Raw genomic sequence first — 24,675 nt, 5'->3', positions numbered from 1 at the left:
CCCATAACCCCCTGATGGCCTTAGTATTCAAGAATTTGTCAATCTCTGCCTTAAAAATGCCCATTGAGGTTCCATCTGGTGTAACCTCTGCAAAAGGATTTGATAAAGGAACTTGAGATTAAGGAGCCATTAGGAGGTAGTGACCATAATATGGCAAGTTTGATCTACAATTGGAGAGGGAGAAGGGTAAAATGGAGGTGTCAGTGTTACAGTTGAATAAAGGGGACTTTGGAGCCATGAGGGAGGAGCTGGCCAAGGTTGACTGGAATGATACCCTACCAGGGATGACAGTGGAACACCAATGGCAGGTATTTATGGGATAATACAGAGGTGCAGGATCAGTTCATTCCAAAGAGGAAGAAAGATTCCAAGGGGAGTAAGGGCCGACTGTGGCTGACAAGGGACATCAGGGACAGTATAAAATTAAAAGAGAAGTACAACGTAGCAAAGATGAGCGGGAAGCAAGAGGAATGGGTAATGTTTAAAGAGCAACAGAAGATAACTAAAAAGGCAATACGGGGAGAAAAGATGTACGAAGGTAAACTAGCCAAGAATATAAAGGAGGATAGTAAAAGCTTCTTTAGGTATGTGAAGAGGAAAAAATTAGTTAAGACCAAAGTTGGACCCTTGAAGACTGAAACAGGTGAATTTATTATGGGGAACAAGAAAATAGCAGATGAGTTGATCCGTCTTCACTAAGGAGGACACAAACAATCTTCCTGATATACTAGTGGCCAGAGGATATGGGTGACGGAGGAACTGAAGGAAATCCACATTAGACAGGAAATGGTGCTGGGTAGACTGATGGGACTGAAGGCTGATAAATCCCCAGGGTCTGATGGTCTGCATCCCAGGATACTTAAGAAAATGGCTCTAGAAATCATGGATGCAATGGTGATCATTTTCCAATGTTTATAGATTCAGGATCAGTTCCTGTGGATTGGAGGGTAGCCAAAGTTATCCCACTTTTTAAGAAAGGCAGGAGAGAGAAAGCAGGGAATTATAGACCAGTTTGCCTGACATCCGTGGTGGGGAAGATGCTGCAGTCAATTATAAAAGATGAAATAGCTGCACATTTGGACAGCAGTAACAGGATCGGTCCGAGTCAGCATGGATTAACGAAGGGGAAATCATGCTTGACTAATCATCTGGAATTTTTTGAGGATGTAACTAGGAAAATGGACGTAGAGCCAGTGGATGCAGTGTACCTGGACTTTTAGAAAGCATTTGATAAGGTCCCACATAGGAGATTAATGGGCAAAATTAGGGCAGATGGTATTGGGGGTAGAATGCTGACATGGATAGAAAATTGGTTGGCAGTCAGGAAACAAAGAGTATGGATTAACGGGTCCCTTTCAGAATGGCAGGCAGTGACTATTGATGTACCGCAAGGCTCGTGGCTGGGACCACAGCTATTTACAATATACATCAATGATTTAGATGAAGGGATTCAAAGTAACATTAGCAAATTTGCAGATGACATAAAGCTGGGTGGCACTGTGAACTGTGAGGAGGATGCTCTGAGAATGCAGGATGACTTGCACAGGTTGGGTGAGTGGGCAGATGCATGGCAGATGCAGTTTAATGTGGATAAATGTGAGGTTATCCACTTTGGTAGCAAACACAGGAAGGCAGATTACTATCTAAATTGTGTCAAGTTGGGAAAAGGGGAAGTACAACGAGATCTGGATGTCCTTGTTCATCAGTCAATGAAAGTAAGCATGCAGGTACAGCAGGCAGTGAAGAAAGCGAATGATGTTGGCCTTTATAACAAGAGGAGTTGAGTACAGGAGCAAAGAGGTTCTTCTGCAGTTGTACAGAGTCCTAGTGAGACCACGCCTGGAGTATTGTGTGCAGTATTGGTCCCCTAATTTAAGGAAGGACATTCTTGCTATTGAGGGAGTGCAGCGTAGGTTTACAAGGTTAATTCCCAGGATGGCGGGACTGTCATATGCTGAGAGAATGGAATGGCTGAGCTTGTACACTCTGGAGTTTAGAAGGATGAGAGGATATCTCATTAAAACATATAAGATTATTAAGGGTTTGGACACGCTAGAGGCAGGAAACATTTTCCCGATGTTGGGGGATTCCAGAATCAGGGGCCACAGTTTAAGAATAAAGAGCCTGTCCCATGAGCATGTGACTACACGCGGCAAGCGCGACCTAACATGGTCGCTTGAGCCATACGGCCTCGCGGGGCCGGTCCCACTTCGATCACCGGAGCCGTATGGAGTTGTGTGGAGCTGGTCCCGACATCGCACGGGGCTCTGAAAAACTGACACTGTCCAAAAATTCCGCGCGGCAACGGCCTGCCGGCCCGCAGCCACATTGAGGCCGTATGCACCGCCTCGACGGGCGTACGCAGCGTCTTGACGCCGTACACCTAGCGCGAACTTCCCACGGATTTTGCTCGAACTTCACGTCAACTTGTACGGGATCACTCGACCTCCGCGCGACCCCCGCTTCCGGTTTGGTCGCGCTTGCCGCGCGTTCAGTCGCATGCTCGTGGGACAGGCCCTTATGGGGTAAGCCATTTAGAACTGATAAGGAAACACTTTTTCTCACAGAGAATGGTGAGTGTGGAATTCTCTGCCTCAGAGGGCGGTGGAGGCAGGTTCTTTGGATACTTTCAAGAGAGAGGTAGATAGGGCTCTTAAAGATAGCGGGGTCAGGGCATATGGGGAAAAGGCAGGAACGGGGTACTGATTGGGGATGATCACATTGAATGGCGGTGCTGGCTCGAAGGGCCGAATGGCCTACTCCTGCACCAATTGTCTGTCTAAAAGTGGATGTTTTCACACACCCAACAGCAAGAAGACAAAGTTAGACACGTTTCAGCTTTTGCTGTATTTCCTGTATCACCGCCAAATACTCGGATGTTTGATTGTGAGAAGATAAACATGTTTATCTTGAAGTAGACATAGAATGGGAAACGTATATCTCAGCGTTCTCAACCAGCAATGTTATCACTCAGGAAGTCAGGCGGTGAACCCACACACAGTCGTTGTAAACCAGAGACGCTGCCGAGAGAAAGAGGGAGGGGAGAGAGTGTGAAAGAGCGAGAAAGAGAGAGAGAGAGAGAGAGAGAGAGAGAAACCCCATGCCATTCAGTCACCTTCTTGGAAACATGAGGTTCCCCGTCTATCACGGGCGCATCACCCGCGCAGAGACTGAAGATCGGTTGGCATCGATGGGGAATGACGGAAGTTACCTGCTCCGAGATAGCGAGACCGTGCCAGGAGCCTATTGTCTGTGTGTGTTGTAAGTACGAGAGCGTGTTGACTTTAGTAAAGGCAGATCTATTTAACCAGCTGAGCCCAGCACAAAGCAGCGTGAATGAGATGAATGGAAACGCTGTTAATTCATGGCATTGGGTTTTGACTCCGAGTTTGGGGAGAGGGGATGATGGTTGTTCCTTGACCGGAGGGAACATATCGCTGGATCTGAATTAATAAACAGATGAAGCGTACATTCTACGCGCGAGTAATCGACAGCGATTCTAACACTCCGGTATATCTTGTTCACAGGTGCCACACCGCGTGCTAGGAATTAATTCCCTCTTGTTAATCCGTGTCGGTATCAAGGCCATCTTTCACGGCTCTCCAATATTGCCAGGTCTAACTCTGGACACTTGACTCTGAAAGAGTTCAATCGACGTTCAAATAAATCCCCGACGATTACACAGGGAATCCCAGGAATGTGAAGTGGTTTGTTCACGGGCCTGGGATGTCAGGACTGTCTTATGAAGAAAGACTGGATAGACTTGGTTTATACTCTCTAGAATTTAGGAGATTGAGAGGGGATTCTTATAGAAACCCTACAAAATTCTTAAGGGGTTGGACAGGCTAGATGCAGGAAGATTGTTCCCGATGAACTGGGGAAGTCCAGGACAAGGGGTTCACATCTTAAGGATAATGGGAAAAGTTCTTTCATCTCCGAGATGAGAAGAACTTTTTTCACACAGAGAGTGGTGACCCCTTGTCCTGGACTTCCCTCTGGAACTCTCTGCCGCAGAGGGTGTTGGGGCCTTAGAATTTTGTAAGGCTTCTATTTAAGAGGGAGTCTCAATGTGGCCCTTGTGGCTAAGGGGATCAGGGGGTATGGAGAGAAGGCAGGTCCGGGATACTGAGTTGGATGATCAAACCACTTCACATATTGGGATGGCGGTGCAGGCTCGAAGGGCCGAATGGCCTACTCCTGCAACTCTTTCTAGAGTTTTCGAGCCTTGAGAGCCGTAGAAATGCAAATTGAGAGGAAACGAAAGTTGCCTGTTAATAAACAAAACTACAGAAAGTGCTGGAGTAACTCAGCAGGCCAGGCAGCATCCTTGGAGAACACGGATAGGCCCCCGAAAGGTCGCCTATCAATGTTCTCCAAAAAAACATTGCTGTCTGACGTGCCGAGTTGCTCTCGCACTTTGAGCCGCAACAATGCGCCGGACATGCTCGCTAGGATAACATTTCTGGATAATATCTTTATCCAGTCGGGGAGGTGCTAGATTATGTGTTTAAGAAGGAACTGCAGATGCTGGAAAATCGAAGGTACACAAAAATGCCGGAGAAACTCAGCGGGTGCAGCAGCATCTATGGAGCGAAGGAAATAGGCAAACCCTTCTTCAGACCCTGTAGATGCTAGATTCTGCTAGTTTTGTGAAAGAGATTTTGCATAATCTAATACTTACAGGTCTGGAAGATTGCCCAGGAATCTATCCCAGACATAAAACGTCCCAAGCCTGTTTATTCATAACGTTTTCACACATTCACAAACACATTAAAAAATACACACAAAGTGCTGGAGTAACTCAGCGGGTCGGGCAGCATTTCTGGAGAACACGGATAGATGACATTTCGCATCGGAACCCTTCTTCAGACAGAGTTACTGCAGCACGTTGTGTCTTTTTTGTTGTTGTAAATCAGCACCTGCAGTTCTTTGCTTCCACATTCTGCGCTCGATGGGCCGATTGTAATCATGTATTGTCTTTCCGCTGACTGGTTAGCCGGCAACACAAGCTTTTCACTGTACCTCGGTACACGTGTCAATAAACTAAACTGAACATTCCCAAACTCTTGACATTTAGTATTAGAACATTGATACAAAACGCAAATACCACAATGATTACAGAGTCGAAGTTACATTTTTGAAACAGTAACGAATCTGAAGAAGGGTTTCGGCCCGAAACGTCGCCTATTTCCTTCGCTCCATAGATGCCGCTGCACCCGCTGAGTTTCTCCGGCATTTTTGTGTACCTAACGAAATTAACACGCGGCTTGACTTTAAATAAACTACGAATATTTTTTTTTTCGTAAAATAGTTTTGACGTTGAATCCTGTACAAAGTAATGCTGGTTGTAACATGTTTAACAGCAAATATTCAACACCTTCCGTGTTCAACACCTTCCGTAAACAATTCAGTAATTCAACCTTGCTCCACGCTTAAACCGACGGCGTTGCTCAGCCCGCCGTGAAAGATTGCGACTTAGATTAGATTTAGGTGTTATCATTTACTGCGCTTCGAGGGAAGGAGTGAACCGCGGAGAAAATGCATTACTGAGAATAGCGATATTTAACTCCTCGCCTCCGGGGGACTTGGTGCCAATAGGTAATGGGGGGGGACTGAAAAAAATTGATACAAAATGACAATTAAAAATCCCCACACGTTCACAACCCGCGTCCTATTTTACCAAACGGGAACGGGAACAACAACGCTGCGGTTTAAAAATAATCCCGCTATGATGTTGCCAGTTAATGAAAACAAAAAGGCAACGGAAAGTGTCTAGAAACTTTATGACGGTTGGCTGAACATTTCCAGTGACAAATACAGAACAAACTGCTGGAAGAACTGTGTAGAAAGGAACTGTAGATGCTGGTTTACACTGAAGATAGACACAACATGCTGGAGTAACTCAGCGTCTCTTGATAGAAGGAATGGGTGAAGTTTCTATCCGAGACCGGTCTTCAGAACGCTGGAAGGGTCAGATAATGTCCAGGAATGGAGGAATTGAGGAAAATGGACAGAAAAAGTGGGAAACGGAAGAAGGGTCTCGACCCATCCTTTTTCTCCAGAGATGCTGCCTGACTCTTTGAGTTACTACAGTGCGTTGTGTCTATCTTCGGCATAAACCAGTATCTGCAGTTTATTTCTACAGAAAACCTTTCAGGCTGGGACCCTTCTTCAGCCAGATCTCCATGAAAACTTCAGCCTGAAAACGTTGCCTATTTCCTTCGCCCCATAGATGCTGCCTCACCCGCTGAAATTCTCCAGCATTTTGTCTAACTCCCTCCACTAATGCTGCCTGACCCTCTGAGTTCCTCCAGGAGTTTATAACCCCCCCCCCCCCTCCCTCCCCCGCTCCTTATTCTATCATCTGCAGTCGTTTGTATTGATCCCAGGAACTGCAAATGCTGGTTTACAAAATAAGACCCAAAGTGTTGGAGTAATTCAGCGGGTCAGACATGCATCTTGTGAACATTTCCCGCATTATAATTTCCCTCTTTGATGAAAAGTATCAGGAAAGTTGCGGGGATTCCGCTGAGCCATTTCACTAGTCGTATTGAAAATGAAACTCGTTAGTGTTCTCATCTGTAAATTCTTCTTTCATCGTTTGATCCCGTCCTTCAGGAGATGCTAAAAAATTTTGATCTAAAATCTTGGCAAACACATGGAACCATTTAGGTTAGTTTAGAGATACCGCATGGAAACAGGCCATTCGGCCCACCGCGTCCACGCCTATAATACCCCCTTAACCCGCCACCTCCCCCCCCCCCCCCCCCCCTCCTCTCCCTGGAAACACACTCCCCTGGACACTATCCGTGGTTACACTATCCGTGGTTACACTGCCTGGATACCACTCTCTGCGAGCACACTCCCTTATTGTAGATGTAGCCAGTCCACTATACGGACCAGACTTCCCACCATTGACTCCGTCCACACCTCACGCTGCCTTGGAAAAGCAGACAAGATAATCATACTTGTTCCATCCCGGTTATTCCTTCTTCTCCCTGCTCCCGTCAGGCAGAAGGTACAGAAGCTTGAAAGCACGCACGCACCACACTCGGGAACAGCTCATCCCCCTCTGTTATCAGGCTTCTGGACCAGCCTTTCCTAAGCTGGGGTATTGTCCGATTCACTGCTACACCATTGCAGTCATTGGACTTTCTCCAAGGAACTATACAGGTATTATCGCAGCAAAGTCAGCATGGATTTATGAAAGGGAAATCATGTCTGACGAATCTTATAGAAATTTTCGAGGATTTAACTAGTAGAGTGGATAAGGGAGAACCAGTGGATGTGGTGTATCTGGACTTCCAGAAGGCTTTCGACAAGGTTCCACATAAGAGATTAGTATACAAACTTAAGAACACGGTATTGGTGATTCAGTATTGATGTAGATAGAGAACTGGCTGGCAAACAGGAAGCAAAGACTAGGAGTAAACGGGTCCTTTTCACAATGGCAGGCAGTGACTAGTGGGGTACCGCAAGGCTCAGTGCTAGGACCCCAGCTATTTACAATATATTAATGATCTGGATGAGGGAATTGAATGCAACATCTCCAAGTTTGCGGATGACACGAAGCTGGGGGGCAGCGTTAGCTGTGAGGAGGATGCTAGGAGGCTGCAAGGTGACTTGGATAGGTTGGGTGAATGGGCAAATGCATGGCAGATGCAGTATAATGTGGATAAATGTGAGGTTATCCACTTTGGTGGCAAAAACAGGAAAGTAGACTATTATCTGAATGGTGGCCGATTATGAAAAGGGTAGATGCAACGAGACCTGGGTGCCATGGTACACCAGTCATTGAAAGTAGGAATGCAGGTGCAGCAGGCAGTGAAGAAAGCAAATGGTATGTTAGCATCCATAGCAAAAGCATTTGAGTATAAGAGCAGGGAGGTTTTACTGCAGTTGTACAGGGTCTTGGTGAGACCACACCTGGAGTATTGTGTACAGTTTTGGTCTCCAAATCAGAGGAAAGACATTCTTGCCATAGAGGGAGTACAGAGAAGGTTCACCAGACTGATTCCTGGGATGTCAGGACTTTCATATGAAGAAAGACTGGATAGACTCGGCTTGTACACGCTAGAATTTAGAAGATTGAGGGGGGATCTTATAGAAACGTATAAAATTCTTAAGGGGTTGTACAGGCTGGATGCAGGAGGATTATTCCCGATGTTGGGGAAGTCCAGAATTAGGGGTCACAGTTTAAGGATAAGAGGGAAGTCTTTTAGGACCGAGATGAGAAAATCATTTTTCACACAGAGAGTGGTGAATCTGTGGAATTCTCTGCCACAGAAGGTAGTTGAGGCCAGTTCATTGGCTATATTTAAGAGGGAGTTAGATGTGGCCCTTGTGGGATCAGGGGGTATGGAGAGAAGGCAGGGATGGGATACTGAGTTGGATGATCAGCCATGATCATATCGAATGGTGGTGCAGGCTCGAAAGACCGAATGGCCTACTCCTGCACCTATTTTCTATATCTATGTTTCTATGTTTACGAACCATTCAGACAGGTACATGGACAGCTTAGGTTGGATATTTTGCGTGGGCATCTTACAGCCCAGTGGTATGAATATTGATTTCTCTAACTTCAAGTAACCCCGGCATTCCCCCCCCCCTCTCTCTCTCTCCCTCCATCCCTCCCCCAAACAGCTTTCTCGTTTTCACCCAACAAACAGCTAACAACGGCCAGTTTCCTTTATCATCGTTACTTTTTTGTATATATTTCATTCATTGTTCTATATCTCTCTACATCACAGTCTACATCTCTTGTTTCCTTTACTTTCGGTCTGAAGAAGGGTCTCGACCCGAAACCTCACCCATTCCTTGTCTCCAGAGATGCTGCCTGCCCGGCTGAGTTCCTCCGGCTTTTTTGTGTCTATCTTTGGTTGAGAGGGATATGGACCATATGTAGGCAGGTGGGACTAGTGTAAATGTTGGGCATGTTGGGCGCTGTGGGCAAGTTGGGCCGATGGGTTTGTTTCCACGCTGTGTGACTGTGAATCTATGACTGTAACTGATGTGCGACAATGCTGAGAACTGGTGTATATTCTGCAGTCTGTATTTCCCCCCGATGCTCTCTACCTATTGACCTGGTCGCGTTTATGTGTAGTATATCTGATCTAGTTGGATAGCTTGTCAGACAAAGCTTTTTACACTGGACACCGGTAACTATAATAAAGTGTCCTCTCGACCAACACCCCATACCACTCCGGGCAGGGTTGCAGTTTTTGGACCGAAGAACTATAGACAATAGACAATAGACAATAGTGCAGGAGTAGGCCATTCGGCCCTACGAGCCAGCACCGCCATTCAATGTGATCATGGCTTATCATCCCCAATCAGTACCCGGTTCCTGCCTTCTCCCCATATCCCCTGACTCCGCTAATTCAGCCAGACGGAGCTTTGTGAGTGATTATTGTAAAACGAGATGCTCAGTCTATATATCAGACAATAGCAGCGGGAGAATTAAAAAAAATCTGCAATCCTTTCGCACCTTTTGCAGTCTCAGACATCCCTAGGCGCTAATGAAATGAAGGTCTTGCCATCAAACGGGGGATTTCCCGGTGTTAAACAAGAAGGGATCCCTGCGGGTAAATGTAAACGAAATAAAGACAAGAAGTAAGAAAAAACAAACTATTTCAGGATTTGAAGAAGGGTCTCGACCCGAACCGTGGTCACCCATCCTTCTCTCCGGAGGTGCTGCCTGGCCCGCTGAGTTACTCCAGCACTTTGTGTCTACCTTTAGTTTACACACCTGCTTTATACTTCTTTTTTTTTTAACATATTTCAGTTGTTGAACTGGCCTAATGTAAACTTTGGGTACAAATTACGCAGAGGGATAACTGCTGAATCGCGTAAATGTTTCAGTGTCAGGAAGCCGCCTCAAGCGGAGCGACGGTTCAATTTTTAACCGCTTTCACGGTTTTTAATCTTCCACAATTTCCCACCCATCATAGTCCTGCATTTTAGTGAGGCTGTGTGCAGATGGATGGGGAGAGGAGACTGCAGAGTTGCTGTGGATGTTAATCTGACACTGAAGTAGGGTCTCGACCCGAAAAGTCACCTATTCCTTCTCTCCAGAGATGCTGTCTGACCCGCTGAGTTACTCCAGCTTTTTGTATCTATCTTCGGTGTAAACCAGCATCAACAGTTCCTTCCTGCACCGCTGAGTTACTCCAGCATTTTGTGTCTATCTATCTTGTTTAAAACAGCATCTTCAGTTCCTTCCTACACATTTAATCTGACTATCCATCGGGTTACGGGTAGGTTAAACGGAAACCAAACATTCATGTGTAACACCTTCAGCAAAGGGAGGTCGTGCTTTGCAGTTGTAAATAAACTGTTGCAGAGTCTTTCCATTAAAAAATTGATATTAGTTTATTGTCATATATGCCGGGGTGTAATGAAATTCCTTGCTGGCATGCGAATGGTATGTTAGCTTTCATTGCAAAAGGATTTGAGTATAGGAGCAGGGAGGTTCTACTGCAGTTGTACAGGGTCTTGGTGAGACCACACCTGGAGTATTGCGTACAGTTTTGGTCTTCAAATCTGAGGAAGGACATTATTGCCATAGAGGGAGTGCAGAGAAGGTTCACCATACTGATTCCTGGGATGTCAGGACTGTCTTATGAAGAAAGACTGGATAGACTTGGTTTATACTCTCTAGAATTTAGGAGATTGAGAGGGGATCTTATAGAAACTTACAAAATTCTTAAGGGGTTGGACAGGCTAGATGCAGGAAGATTGCTCCCGATGTTGGGGAAGTCCAGGACAAGGGGTCACAGCTTAAGGATAAGGGGGAAATCCTTTAAAACCGAGATGAGGAGAACTTTTTTTCACACAGAGAGTGGTGAATCTCTGGAACTCTCTGCCACAGAGGGTAGTTGACGCCAGTTCATTGGCTATATTTAAGAAGGAGTTAGATGTGGCCCTTGTGGCTAAGGGGATCAGGGGGTATGGAGAGAAGGCAGGTACGGGATACTGAGTTGGATGATCAGCCATGATCATATTGAATGGCGGTGCAGGCTCGAAGGGCCGAATGGCCTACTCCTGCACCTAATTTCTATGTTTCTATGTTTCTATGAAGCAAGGACAAGTGCAAGATACCAGAATGAAGGCACAACCTAGTGCAACCAGTACAACACAATAACAGGCCCTTCGGCCCATAATGTCTGTGCCACACATGATGCCAAGGCCAACTCTTATCTGAAGATAGACACAAAAAAGCTGGAGTGACTCAGCGGGTCAGACAGCACATCTGGAGACAAGGAATGGGTGACGTTTTGTGTTGAGACCCTTCTTCTGCCTGCAAATAATCCATATCCCGCTGTTCCCTGCATGTCCATGTGCCCATTCTAAAAGTCTCTTAAATGCTACCATCATATCTGCCTCAACAACCATCCCCGGCAGCACATTCCAGGCACTCACCACCCCTCTGTAAAAAACTTGCCCTGCATACCTCCTTTACATTTTGTCCCTCTCGACTTAAAGCCATGCCCTCTCGTATTTGAATTTCTATCGTAGGAAAAAAAATTAAACTATCTACCTCATAATTTTATATATTTCTATCAGATGTCCCCCACAACCTCTGGCATTGTAAAGAAAACAATCCAGGTCTGTACAACCTTTCCCTGCGGCTAATATCCCCTAATCCAGGCATCATTCTGGTAAACCTCCTCTGCACCTTTTCCAAAGCCTCCATGTCCTTCCTGTAATGGGCGATCAGAACTGCACACAATATTCCAAATGTGGTCTAACCAAAGTCCGATGAAACTGCACCATGACATCCTCTTATACACAATCCCATGTCCTATGAACACAAGCATAAGCATTATTTACCACTCATTAAGTCCTTCAATTTTAGGTAACAAATTTACAACCCCCCCCCCCCCCCTTCCCCTCCCTGCCCTCTCCTCCCTATGCCATTTCTCCCACTAATATGCCCTCTTTCCCCTTGTCCTCTTCCACCTATATCCCTTCCTCCAGCTTCACATTTTGCACCTTTGCTGCTTATCTCAAGGTTTTTTGACTTATTTTCATTTCTGGTGTTTGCCCAACCCCGTCTCAATTTGCTGAGAACTATATATTCTGCATTCTGTACCTTCCCCTTTAGTCTACCTATTGTACTTGAATTTGACTTAATTTTACTTACGTGTTCGGGAAAATAAGTGTTCGACACGGACTTGAAGGGCCGAGATGGCCTGTTTTCCGTGCTGTAATTGTTATATGGTTATTTGGTTATATGGTTATTGTTTTATCAGATGTGATTGGACCTCATGCAAAACAAAGCTTCTCCCTGTACCTCCCTACACGTGACAATACCCAAAACTAAATGTAGCCCCGCCCATCATACTGACCAGGCACGCCACCACCACCATTTTGTTACCTAATGATAAAATGATAAAGAAGGCATATAAAAACACAGAGTTGACGTGGATAAGCTTTTCCCACTGAGAGGAGGGAAGATGCAAACAAGGGGACATGACTTGAGAATTAAGGGACAGAGGTTTAGGGGTAACATGAGGGGGAACTTCTTTACTCAGAGAGTGGTGGCTGTGTGGAATGAGCTTCCAGTGAAGGTGGTGGAGGCAGATTCGTTTTTATCATTTAAAAATAAATTGGATAGTTATATGGACGAGAAAAGAATGGAGGGTTATGGTCTGAGCGCAGGTATATGGGACTAGGGGAGAATACGTGTTCGGCATGGACTAGAAGGGTCGAGATGACCTGTTTCCGTGCTGTAATTGTTATATGGTTATTATATGGTTAAAATGCTTGACATGGGATTGAGTATAAGAGGATGACATGATTCATTTTCATTGGACTTTGGACCATTAACTCTATTTACATTTCACATTGCCTTGGGAAAGCAGGCAACATTATCAAAGACTTGCCCCACTCTGGTCATTCCTTCTCCTGGCACCTGTCGAGCAGAAGATACATAAGCTTGAAAGTGTACTCCACCATTCTCAGGAACAGCTTCTTCCCCGCTGCTATCAGGTTTCTGAACCGTCCTTCCAATAGCTTGGACACTGTCCAATTCATTTCTACACCATTGCGGACATTGGATTTTGTCTCTGAAGGTGGTGAGCCACAGTGCTGAGCACTATATCATGCACTCGCTATCTTTCCCTTTGTTCTACATATAGTATTTGTGTCTAGCTTGAAACTATTTCTGTACAGGATTATCTGATTTGATCAGATAGTTTACATTTAATAGTACTATATTTAAGAGGGAGTTAGATGTGGCCCTTGTGGCTAAAGGGATCAGGGGGTATGGAGAGAAGGCAGGTACAGGATACTGAGTTGGATGATCAGCCATGATTATATTCAATGGCGGTGCAGGCTCGAAGGGCCGAATGGCCTACTCCTGCACCTAGTTTCTATGTTTCTATGTTTCTATAGCCTGCAGAACAAAGTTTTTCAGTGTATCTTGGTGCAAGTGACAATAATAAATCTAAACGTAAACCTAAAACTTTCTTCTGCCTGTGCAGCACCTCAGGATCAATGATGACTTATTTCTACTTGGGCTTTAAGGATTCTGAGGTGAGGCTAATAAATGAGCTGCATCTCCACCACAGTTGGGGCAAGTGATGTCTGACAGTCTGGGTGGGAGAGAAGTTTGTGACATGGAGTATTCTTTCTAGTACTAATACAGCCTTTGAAGAAAGACACAAAATGTTGGAGTAACTCAGCGGGTCAGGCAGCATCTCTGGAGAAAAGGAAAAGGTGGTGTTTTGGGTTGAGAACACCTTCTTGACCAGTTCCCTTTCTCCAGAGATGCTGCCTGACCTGCTGAGTTACTACAGCTATTCGTGTCTGTCTTTGGTGCTAACCAGCTTCTGCAGTTCCTTCCTACACACTAATACAGCCCCTGAAAGCTCTCGGTGAATGGACTCAAACTTCTCAATCCCATCCTGAATGTTTCTTTCCACTTTGAGTGAGAAGAGTTAAAGATTCACAGCAATTAATGGGGAGACCACAACAGTGGCTCCATTCAAATGTGCTTGATAGGCTGCAAAGCCTGGTGGAACATTCTGAGAGTAGTGAATGGTGCCATAGAAATGCAAGCCAGTCCCTCTAATCACGAGCAGCTGAAAAAGAGGGGAAATAAGCCATTTGACAGGTTTCTTTTTCATTCCTTGGAGGATTGGCAGCATGTAAAGCCATTTAACTTTGCACGAATACTGACACAAAAAAAAACTTTTGTTTGTATTGGCTTTATTACATCAATGGTTTTCAACGATCAGATATTTCATTAACACACAATGAGTTGTACATGTGTACTTGACTCCTGCAATCTCAAGATACTGTCCCCAGTTCCAACACAATGCACAGATCCCAAATTCTTTTTTAAATCTGACCAGATAGTTCTTTAAAAATGTGTTCTCTCACTCCCCCCCCCTCTCTCTTTCTCTCTCACTCTCTAGGAATCAACCCTTTGTTCATACTTATCGGGTTTCCGAAACTTCTGGGAAATGGTCTGTTCAGGTAAGAAAAACAAAACGTACTTAATCCATTTACAACGCACTGAACCCTATTTCCAGGGCATTTCATAATTCTGCAGCCCAACATACAGTAAAATTGGGCGATAGTGACATGGAAAGGTAAGCACGTAAAGAGTGGTCTGTCAAATAGGACAGCTTTGAGTTCCCAGCACAGAAAAGTATGTGCTGATTAAACTATCTAAATACTAACACCTCAAAACCACAGGAGACTTTAGGTTGTAGAGATACAGGTCCTTCGCCCCACTGAGTCTACGCCGACCAGCGACCACATGACAGAACTAGTATACACTCGTTTTATTCTACACGCTAGGGACAATTTGCAATTTACAGAAGCTAATTATCCTGCAAACCTGAACATCTTTGGAGTGTGGGAGAAAACCTGAGCACCCGGAGAAAACCCACTCGGTCACTGGGTGATCATACAAACATCCATATAGACAGCACCCACAGTCAGAATTGAACCCAGAGTCAGAATTGAATAGCACTGCACAATTGTGCTACCTGTAGAGGCTTATAGTAACAACAAGAGGTAACACCACTCTATGCTACAAGAAAAAACATGACTAAATTAAACATTAAAGGAAAGGAGAGTGGAAGTGCCTTTCAATAAAAGGGAATAAAGTTTCTTGTTGAAAAGCTGAAGGAAAACAAAGCATTAAAATATGGGCTAGATTACAATCTGGCACATTGCCTGCTCACAACAACACCCCCCTCTCCACCCCCCATCCCCTTCCCATGCATTCCTCCCCTCAACTCCTTGAAAACCTTCCATGGTTTATAGAGAGGGAAAACAGGAACCCAAGGAGCACACAGAGGGTGGTACGTACTGTATATAAAACGAGCTGCCAGATGAAGTGGTTGAGGAAGGTACAATTTAACATTTACAATTTACAGGTACTTGGATAGGAAAGGTTTAGAAATATGGGCCAAGCACAAACAAATGGGACTAGCTGAGACGGTATCTTGGTTGGCATGGACAAGTGAACCCAAGGGCCTGTTTGTATGCTGCATATCTATGCCATAAGATGAGGATGAATTCCTTTAGTCCATAGGATATCCAATCTATGGAAAATCATTGAAACAGACGGCCTCCACCACCTGGAGCTCATTCCACATGGATATTCTGAAAGCGGAGAGTTCCCCCTCATGTTTCCCCTGAACTTAGTCCGGGTTCTCAAGTCAGGGGTTTGCATCTTCCCTCCTCTCAGTGGGAAAAGCTTATCCACGTCAACTCTGTCTATCCCTCTCATCATTTTAAAGGCCTCTATCAGGTCCCCCCTTAACCTTCTGCGCTCCAGAGAATAAAGACCTAACTTGTTCAACCTTTCTCTGTAACTTAGTTGTTGAAACCCGGGCAACATTCTAGTAAACCTCCTCTGTATTCTCTCTATTTTGTTGACATCCTTCCTATAATTAGGCGACCAAAATTGTACCCCATACTCCAGGTATTGGCCTCACCAATGCCTTGTATAATTTCCATGGGACCCAACTGCTATACAGAAAGCCCAGATCACCCTTGGACACCAAAAGCTTTTTTACCACCCTATCTAATGTAATTATCACTTTCAGGGAAATGTGCACAGTTATTCCCAATCCCTCTGACGCTGCATTCTTCAATATACCATTTACCAGTAGTCCTATATGGGACTAGCTGAGATGGCATCTTGGTTTACATGGAAAGTGAACCCAATGGCTGTTTGTAACTCAGCAGGTCATGCCATACGATGAGGATGAATTTCTTTAGTCAGAGGATGGTGAATCTGTGGAATTCATTGACACAGACGGCTGTGGAGGCCAAGTCAATGGATATTTTGAAAGCGGAGATTGACAGATTCCTGATTAGTATGGGGACAGGGGTTTTCCCTTTGAGGCAGGAGAATGGGTTGTGAAGAAAGAGGGATGACTTCAGGATTGAAGGACAGAGTAGACTTGAGGGCCGAATAGCCTATAAGGTATAAACGTATGAACTATACTGAGAGAGTGGTAGGTCTCTGCTCCTGGTGCTTTCAGTGAAGTGGTGGCGGCATGTTCGTTGATATCATTTAAAAATAAATTGGATAGGCATATGGATGAGAAGGGAATGGAGGGTTATGGTATGAGTGCAGGCAGGTGGGACTAAGGGAAAAAAAGTTGTTCGGCACGGACTTGTAGGGCCGAGACGGCCTGTTTCTGTGCTGTAATTGTTATATGGTTGTTATATGTCAGACAATATCCCTCGAGAATCTAGATACGTCGCCTATCCATGTTCTCCAAGGCTGCTGCCTACCCGTTGAGCTAATCCAGCATTTTGTGTCTTTCCATAATTAGTCATATTAAATTATGTTATATTTATCATATAACAGATTCATATAATTGTTTTTTCTTCCTGTTGTTATGGATTAATCATATTAATCTGTAACAACAGATTCATCAAAATTATTTTAATTGATTTAAAGTATTAACGTAATATCTCTGAGATGTATTACAGATATGCTATATTAATCATATGACAGGTTGATATGATTAATACATTATATGTATGATGAATCTGTTATATGTTTTGATATGTTACATTCATTGATATGATTCATTTGTTATATGTACGAGTGATCTGTTACATGATTAATATAACATATCTGTAATATGTCTCAGAGATATTACATTAATACTGTTAGAAATTGATGTAAGCTCGTGTCCATAAGTTCTAGGGGCGGAATTAGGCCATTCGGCCCATCAAGTCTACTCAATCATTCAATCATGGCTGATATATCTTTCCCTCTCAACCGCATTCTCCTGTCTTCTCCCCATAGCCCCTGACACCCTTACAAATTATTTAAATGATTTAAAAAATATATTTAACAATAAAAAAAACCAATACACATATTTAAAATAACTAAACTAGAAATTAATTAAAAACGTAAATCAAATAAATAAGAATGGGGACATATTTAACTAGACAAATTTTACTGGAGGTTGGTGAGCCCATTCCGATGAAGGAGGTCAAGCTACTCACAACAGTAATGGCATCTTAAAATACAGGCACTGATGTAGATCCGCACTCTACCATTGGCATCTGATGACCAACTCATCTCTGGTTTCCACCCTGCAAGGTGCAGTCATGCACATTGGAGACTAACGGCCCAAGGAGAAGGTATCGCCCATAGTTCGCCACAGAACTGCTGGGGCCACGCCAACTACTTTTGGTCCATTGATTTACACAAATGATAAATTGAGTCTGGCAGTCAGTTCAGACTTAATATGTTGTTCACATTTGGTGCGATGTTAAAATATATGAGCAAAGGCACAAAGCATATGCTTCTTATGTTCAGCAACTCTTTATAGTGCTGACTTCTTGCAACGCTGTATTTCATAAAAGCTGTAAGTGTTTCACAGCAAGTGGTCTAAATAAGAATACACGGGAAAATGTGCGTACCAACAATTGGGCCATGTATTCAACACCAGGCTGAGTGTGTGTTTCTTTTCTGCCTAATTGTGGATGACAAATTTCTGTTGTGAGATTGTCCAGATCAAAGTACTTCTGGAAAGAATTTTCCTGTCTATATTTATCGTAAGTACATTTTTCCTGGGAGTTTGTTATGCACACAGACTGAACTCACAACTACCTTTAATATTATTAGATTCGATTGGATTAGATCCTTTATTTGTCATTCAGACCTTTCGGTCTGAACAAAATGTCGTTGCCTGCAGCATACATGTAATAATAAACAACAAAACACACAATAACCACAATGAGTTCACCAGGCACCTCCTCACTGTGATAGAGGCAAAAGTCTAAAGGTTACTGTCTCTTCCCTCCTCATTCTCCCTCTGCGCTGAGGCGATATGTTGTTACCCCACTGGGCGATGGTAGTCAGTCCCGCGGCTCAACCGAGCTCCGCGAACGGGCCGGTTCAAGCTCCGCGGCTCGGGGTGGTCGAAGCTGCCGCCCTCCAGTCCAGCGGCACTGGATTGCAAGTAATTAAAACAGAAAATACTGAGCAGGCCAGACAGCATCTTCAAGAGAAACCAAAGTTAATGCTTTAGGCTGATGACCTAGGTTCATTAGAACTAGGAAACGTTGGAAATCAAGCATGTTTAATAATCAGAGAAGGGGAAGGAGTGGACGGAAGATGAGGGGGAATTTCTTTAGTCAGAGGGTGGTGAATCTGTGGAACTTATTGCCGCAGAAGACTGTGGAGGCCAAGTCAATTGTCATTTTTGAAGCAGAGATAGATTCTTGATTATATGGGTATCAAGGGGGTGAAACCATCAACATTTATTGCTGAAGGGGGCATTTATGCTTCTCATGTCTGTACTGTCTCTTTGTTAGTAAACAGCCCCATCCAGGACTGTAAGAAATTGCAGCGAATTGTGGACGCAGCCCAGATCATCACACAAACCAACCTCCCTTCTATTGACTCCATTTATATCTCATGCTGCCTCGGCAAGACCAGTAGCACAGTAAAGGAAGAGTCACACTCTGGCCACTTCCTCTTCTCCCCTCTCCATTCAGGCAAAAGGTACAGAGGTGTGAAAACGCACACCACCAGATTCAGGGACAGTTTCTTCCCAGCTGTTATCAGGCAACTGAACCATCCAACCACAACCAGCCAACAGTCCTGAACTACTATCTACCTCTTTGGTGATCCTCAGACCATCCTTGATTGGACTTTAGACACAAAATGCTGGAGTAACTCAGCAGGACAGGCGGCATCACTGGAGAGAAGGAATGGGTGACGTTTCGGGTCGAGACCCTCTATCGGACTTTGTTGGCTTAACCTTGCACTAAACGTTATTCCCTTATCATGTACCGATACACTGTAATGGATCGATTGTAATCATGTATTGTCGTTCTGCTGACTGGTTAGCACAGAACCAAAGCTATTCACCGTACCTCGGTACACGTGGCAATAATAAACTGAACTAAACTAAATTAAAATCCTAAAGCTAATTCTTCTTTGTTCTATTCCTGTGACTGCAGTTTTCATTTCTCCAAATATGAATCCAATTTTCTTCTAATAAAAGAATAATATTTGCCACAACCAGACCTGTGAAAAACGCAAACAATTACCATCCAACTGGAAATAAAAAATGAAAAACAATACTTGCAGATGCTGGAAACCTGAAGTAAAAACAGAAAATGCTGGAATCACCTCAGCAGGTTCTGTTCCCGATGAAGGGGCTTTGAGATGCGGCCTGACCTGCTGAGTTAGAAACATAGAAATATACTAAATAGGTGCAGGAGTGGGTCATTCGGCCCTTCGAGCCAGCACCACCATTCAATATGATCATGGCTGATCATCCAAAATTAGATTAGATTAGATTAGATTAGATCCTTTATTTGTCATTCAGACCTTTTGGTCTGAACGAAATGTCGTTGCCTGCAGCCATACATATAATAATAAACAACAAAACACACAATAAACACAAATTAACATCCACCACAGTGAGTTCACCAGGCACCTCCTCACTGTGATGGAGGCAAAAGTCTTAAAGTTACTGTCTCTTCCCTCCTCATTCTCCCTCTGCGCTGAGGCGATATGTTGTTACCCCACCGGGCGATGGTAGTCAGTCCCGCGGCTCAACCGAGCTCCGCGAACGGGCCGGTTCAAGCTCCGCGGCCCGGGGTGGTCAAAGCTGCCGCCCTCCAGTCCAGCGGACGCTGCTGTTGCCGCGGGAGCTCCGGAAAACAGGCACCAACCTGTGACCTGCGAGCTCCCGACGGTGTCGTCCACTGGCCCGCGGCCGAGCCCCTAGGATTCAGTTCTCCGCCGTCAGAACGGCGCCTCAGCCACCGGAGCAACGTCTCAGCCCCGAGTCGGGCTGCCCTCACTGGAGCAACGCCTCAGCCTCAAGTCGTGCCGCTGCCACCGGAACGATGGAACGTCGCCGCAGCTCAAATTCGGCCAGCCTCGCGTTGTAAGTCCTGGCTGGCTCTGCTTCCGGAGCCTCGAGGTCGGTCGCAGTTGGAGGCCGGCAGCTCCGCCATTAGGTCTCAGCGCAGTCGGAGGCAGAGAAGGGGGGATACGACAGAAAGAGTCGCATTCCCCCGAAGGGAGAGACAGAAAACCATGTTTCAGCCCCCCCCCTCCCACACATAACACAACCTAATAACTAAAACAAGACAAAAAAAACCACCAAAAAAAAGTAAAGACAGACGGACTGCAGGCGAGCCGCAGCCATTCAACAGCGCCTCCACTTCCGGACTCAGTACCAAAATCAGTACCCCGTTCCTGCTTTTTCCCCATATCCCTTGATTCCATTCCTCCAGCATGTTTTCATGTCGCCACGCTGTATCTCTAAAAGTAAAAACTAAAACCTTCCTGAATTGTTGCAGTCCTTCTGGGGAAGGTATTCCATTACTCTCTTGGGTAGGGACATGAAGGATTTGGACCTAGCTGCAATGAGGGACTGGCTGAGCTATTCGACGCTTCCCTTCCAAGTGCTTCAGACTGCACCTTCCTTCATCTGCTTCTTAGGCTGTCCCTCAGAATGGAGAACAACTTGTTTCCACACTGATTTTATTGGTTCTACATGCCGTATGATGCTAATGGAACATTGGACTGTTCCACAGACACGGTGGATTGCTTGTGCGGAGGTGAGCCCTTTCATAGCTTATGCAAGGCCTCCCTCCCTATGTTGCTGATGCATGGATTTGAAGGTTCTCAGTACTTCAAATGAATGCTCCTTCTGCAGTTTAGTTTAGTTTTATAGATCATAACATCATAAGATTATGTGATAGGAGCAGAATTAGGCTATTCGGCTCATCAAGTCTACTCCGCCATTCAAGCATGGCTGGTCTATCCCTCCCTTCTAACCACATTCTCCTGCCTTCTCCCCATAACCTCTAGCACCACATGGAATCCAAGATACAGCATTACGGAGACAAACTGGAGATATAAGGATGGAGTTAAAGGGAAAGAGAATATAGGAAAAGTTAAGAAAGACACCAGAATTAACAGGACAGAAAGCTCAGGAAGAGATAGGAGAGCATGGCCAAGTGAAATAGGGATCGATGTGAAGGGTGAGTGGAGTAATGGATTAAAAGTATTATATATGAATGCACGACATATAAGAAATAAAGTGGACGAGCTTGAGGCTCGGTTAGAAATTGGCAAGTATGATGTTGTGGGAATTACAGACACATGGCTGCAAGAGGACCAGGGATGGGAACTGAATATTCAAGGGTATACGTCCTATCAAAAAGGTGGGGGTGGGGTAGCTCTGTTGGTGAGGAATGAAATTCAGTCCCTTGCGAGTGGTGACATAGAATCAGGAGATGTAGAGTCACTTTGGATAGAACTGAGGAATTGGAAGGGTAAAAATACCCTAATGGGAGTTATCCACAGGCCCCCAAACAGTGGCCTGGATATAGGGTGCAAGTTGAATCAAGAGTTAAAATTGGCATGTCGCAAAGGTAATGCTACGGTTGTTATGGGAGATTTCAACATGCAGGTAGACTGGGAAAATCAGGTTGGTACTGGACCCCAAGAAAGGGAGTTTGTAGAGTGCCTCTGTGATGGATTCTTAGAGCAGCTTGTACTGGAGCCTACCAGGGAGAAGGCAATTCTGGATTTAGTGTTATGGAATGAACCAGATTTGATAAGGGAACTCGAGGTGAAGGAGCCATTAGGAGGTAGTGACCATAATATGGCAAGTTTGATCTACAGTTGGAGAGGGAGAAGGGTAAATTGGAAGTGTCGGTATTACAGTTGAACAAAGGGGACTATGGAGCCATGAGGGAGGAGCTGGCCAAAGTTGACTGGAAAAATACCCTAGCAGGGATGACAGCGGAACAACAATGGCAGGTGTTTCTGGGATAATACAGAAGGTGCAGGATCAGTTCATTTCCAAGAGGAAGAAAGATTCCAAGGGGAGTAAGGGGCGACCGTGGCTGACAAGGGAAGTCAGGGATAGTATAAAAATGAAAGAGGAGAAGTACAACGTAGCAAAGATGAGCGGGAAGCCAGAGGATTGGGTAACGTTTAAAGAGCAACAGAAGATAACTAAAAAGGCAATACGGGGAAAAAAGATGAGGTACGAATGTAAGCCAGCCAAGAATATAAAGGAGATTAGCAAAAGCTTAAAGACCAAAGTTGGACCCTTGAAGACTGAAACAGGTGAATTTATTATGGGGAACACGGATATGGCAGACGAGTTGAACAGGTACTTTGGATCTGTCTTCACTAAGGAGGACACTATTAACCTGGTATACTAGTGGCCAGAGGATCTGGGGTGACGGAGGAACTGAAGGAAATCCACATTCGGCAGGATATGGTGTTGGTTAGACTGATGGGACTGAAGGCTGATAAATCCCCAGGGCCTGATGGTCTGCATCCCAGGGTACTTAAGGAAGTGGCTCTAGAAATCATGGACGCATCGGTGATCATTTTCCAATGTTCTATAGATTCAGGATCAGTTCCTGTGGCTTGGAGGCTAGCTAATGTTATCCCACTTTTTAAGAAAGGTGGGAGAGAGAAAACAGGGAATTATAGACCAGTTGGCTTGACATCGGTGGTGGGGAAGATGCTGGAGTCAATTATAAAAGATGAAATAGCGCACATTTGGATAGCAGTAACAGGATCGGTCTGAGTCAGTTTACAAAGGGAAAATTATGCTTGTCTAATCTTCTGGAATTTTTTGAGGACATAACTAGGAAAATGGACAAAGGGGAGCCAGTGGATGTAGTGTACCTGGACTTTCAGAAAGCATTTGATAAGGTCCCACATAGAAGATTAATGGGCAAAATTAGAGCACATTGTTATTGAGGGTAGGGTACTGACATGGATAGAGAAGTGGTTGGCAGACAGGAAACAAAGTCAGAATGGCAGGCAGTGACTAGTGGGGTACCACAAGGCTTGGTGCTGGGACCGCAGCTATTTATAATATACATCAATAATTTAGATGAAGGGATTCAAAGTAACATTAGCAAATTTGCAGACAACACAAAGCTGGGTGGCAACGTGATTTGTGAGAAGGATGCTATGAGGATGCAAGGTAGCTTGGACAGGTTGGGTGGTGGGCGGATGCATGGCAGATGCAGTTTAATATGGATAAATGTGAGGTTATCCACTGAGGGGGCAAAAGCCAGGAAGGCAGATTATTATCTAAATGGTGTCAAGTTGGGAAAATGGGAAGTACAATGGGATCTGGGGGTCCCTCGTCCATTAGTCACTGAAAGTAAGCATGCAGGTACAGCAGGCAGTGAAGAAAGTAAATGGCATGTTGACCTTCACAGCAAGAGGAGTTGAGTATAGGAGCAAAGAGGTCTTTCTCCAGTTGTACAGGGCCCTAGTGTGACCACACCTGGAGTATGGTGTGCAGTTTTTGTCACCAAATTTGAGGAAGGACATTCTTGCTATTGAGGGAGTGCAACGAGGTTAATTCCTGGGATCGCAGGACTGCCATATGTGGATAGAATGGAGCGGCTGGGCTTGTATGCTCTGGAATTTAGATGGATGAGAAGGGATCTTATTGAAACATATAAGATTACTAAGGGATTGGACACACTAGAGGCTGGAAATATGTTCCATATGTTGGGGGAGTCCAGAACCAGGGGTCACAGTTTAAGAATAAGGGGTAGGCCATTTAAAACAGAGATGAGGAAAGAATGTTTCACACAGAGAGTTGTGAATCAGTGGAATTCACTGCCTCAGAAAGCAGTGGAGGCCAATTGTCTGTTTGCTTTCAAGAGAGAGTTAGATAGAACTCTTAAAGATAGCAAAGTCAGGGGATATGGGGAGAAGGCAGGAAGTGGGTACTGTACGTGGATGATCAACCATGATCACAATGAATGGCGGTGCTGGCTCGAAGGACCGAATGGCCTACTCCTGCACCTATTGTCTATTGTCTGTTGTCTATTGGAAGCAGGCCCTTCTACCCACTGAGTCCACATCGACCATCGATCACCCGTTCACATTTTTCCTGTGTTATCCCACTTTCTTCATCCACTCCCCACACACCAGGGGCAATTTACAACAGTGAATTATCGTAGAAACGTCTTTGGCATGGGGGAGGAACCCAGCGCGACCACCCAATGGAAACCGACATGGTCACAGGGAGGAATGTGTAAACTCCGCATAGACAACACTGAGGTCATTTGGTGGTCATGGGCCAGAGATTCCTTGGAATCAATGAATAAGATGGCACATCTTCCTTGAATCCTTTCATCTGTCTGCTGGGTAGTCTCCGCTTA

General features: G+C 44.9%; 1 protein-coding gene across 1 annotated transcript in view; it reads left to right on the top strand.

The window, feature by feature from the left end:
* The first annotated feature begins 2,529 nt into the window (after positions 1-2,529).
* LOC129697823 (SH2 domain-containing protein 1A-like) overlaps positions 2,530-24,675 on the top strand; it is an 87,017-nt gene continuing 64,871 nt past the window's right edge. The window contains exons 1-2 of the mRNA XM_055636460.1: positions 2,530-3,261; positions 14,424-14,484. Coding sequence (XP_055492435.1) covers positions 3,101-3,261; positions 14,424-14,484 — 222 coding nt within the window. The 5' untranslated portion in view covers positions 2,530-3,100. The remainder of the gene's footprint in view (positions 3,262-14,423; positions 14,485-24,675) is intronic.

This window comes from Leucoraja erinacea, chromosome 6 (genome assembly GCF_028641065.1).
Source record: "Leucoraja erinacea ecotype New England chromosome 6, Leri_hhj_1, whole genome shotgun sequence".
Taxonomy (NCBI): Eukaryota; Metazoa; Chordata; class Chondrichthyes; order Rajiformes; family Rajidae; genus Leucoraja; species Leucoraja erinaceus.
This window is presented reverse-complemented; position numbering and strand designations above follow the sequence as displayed.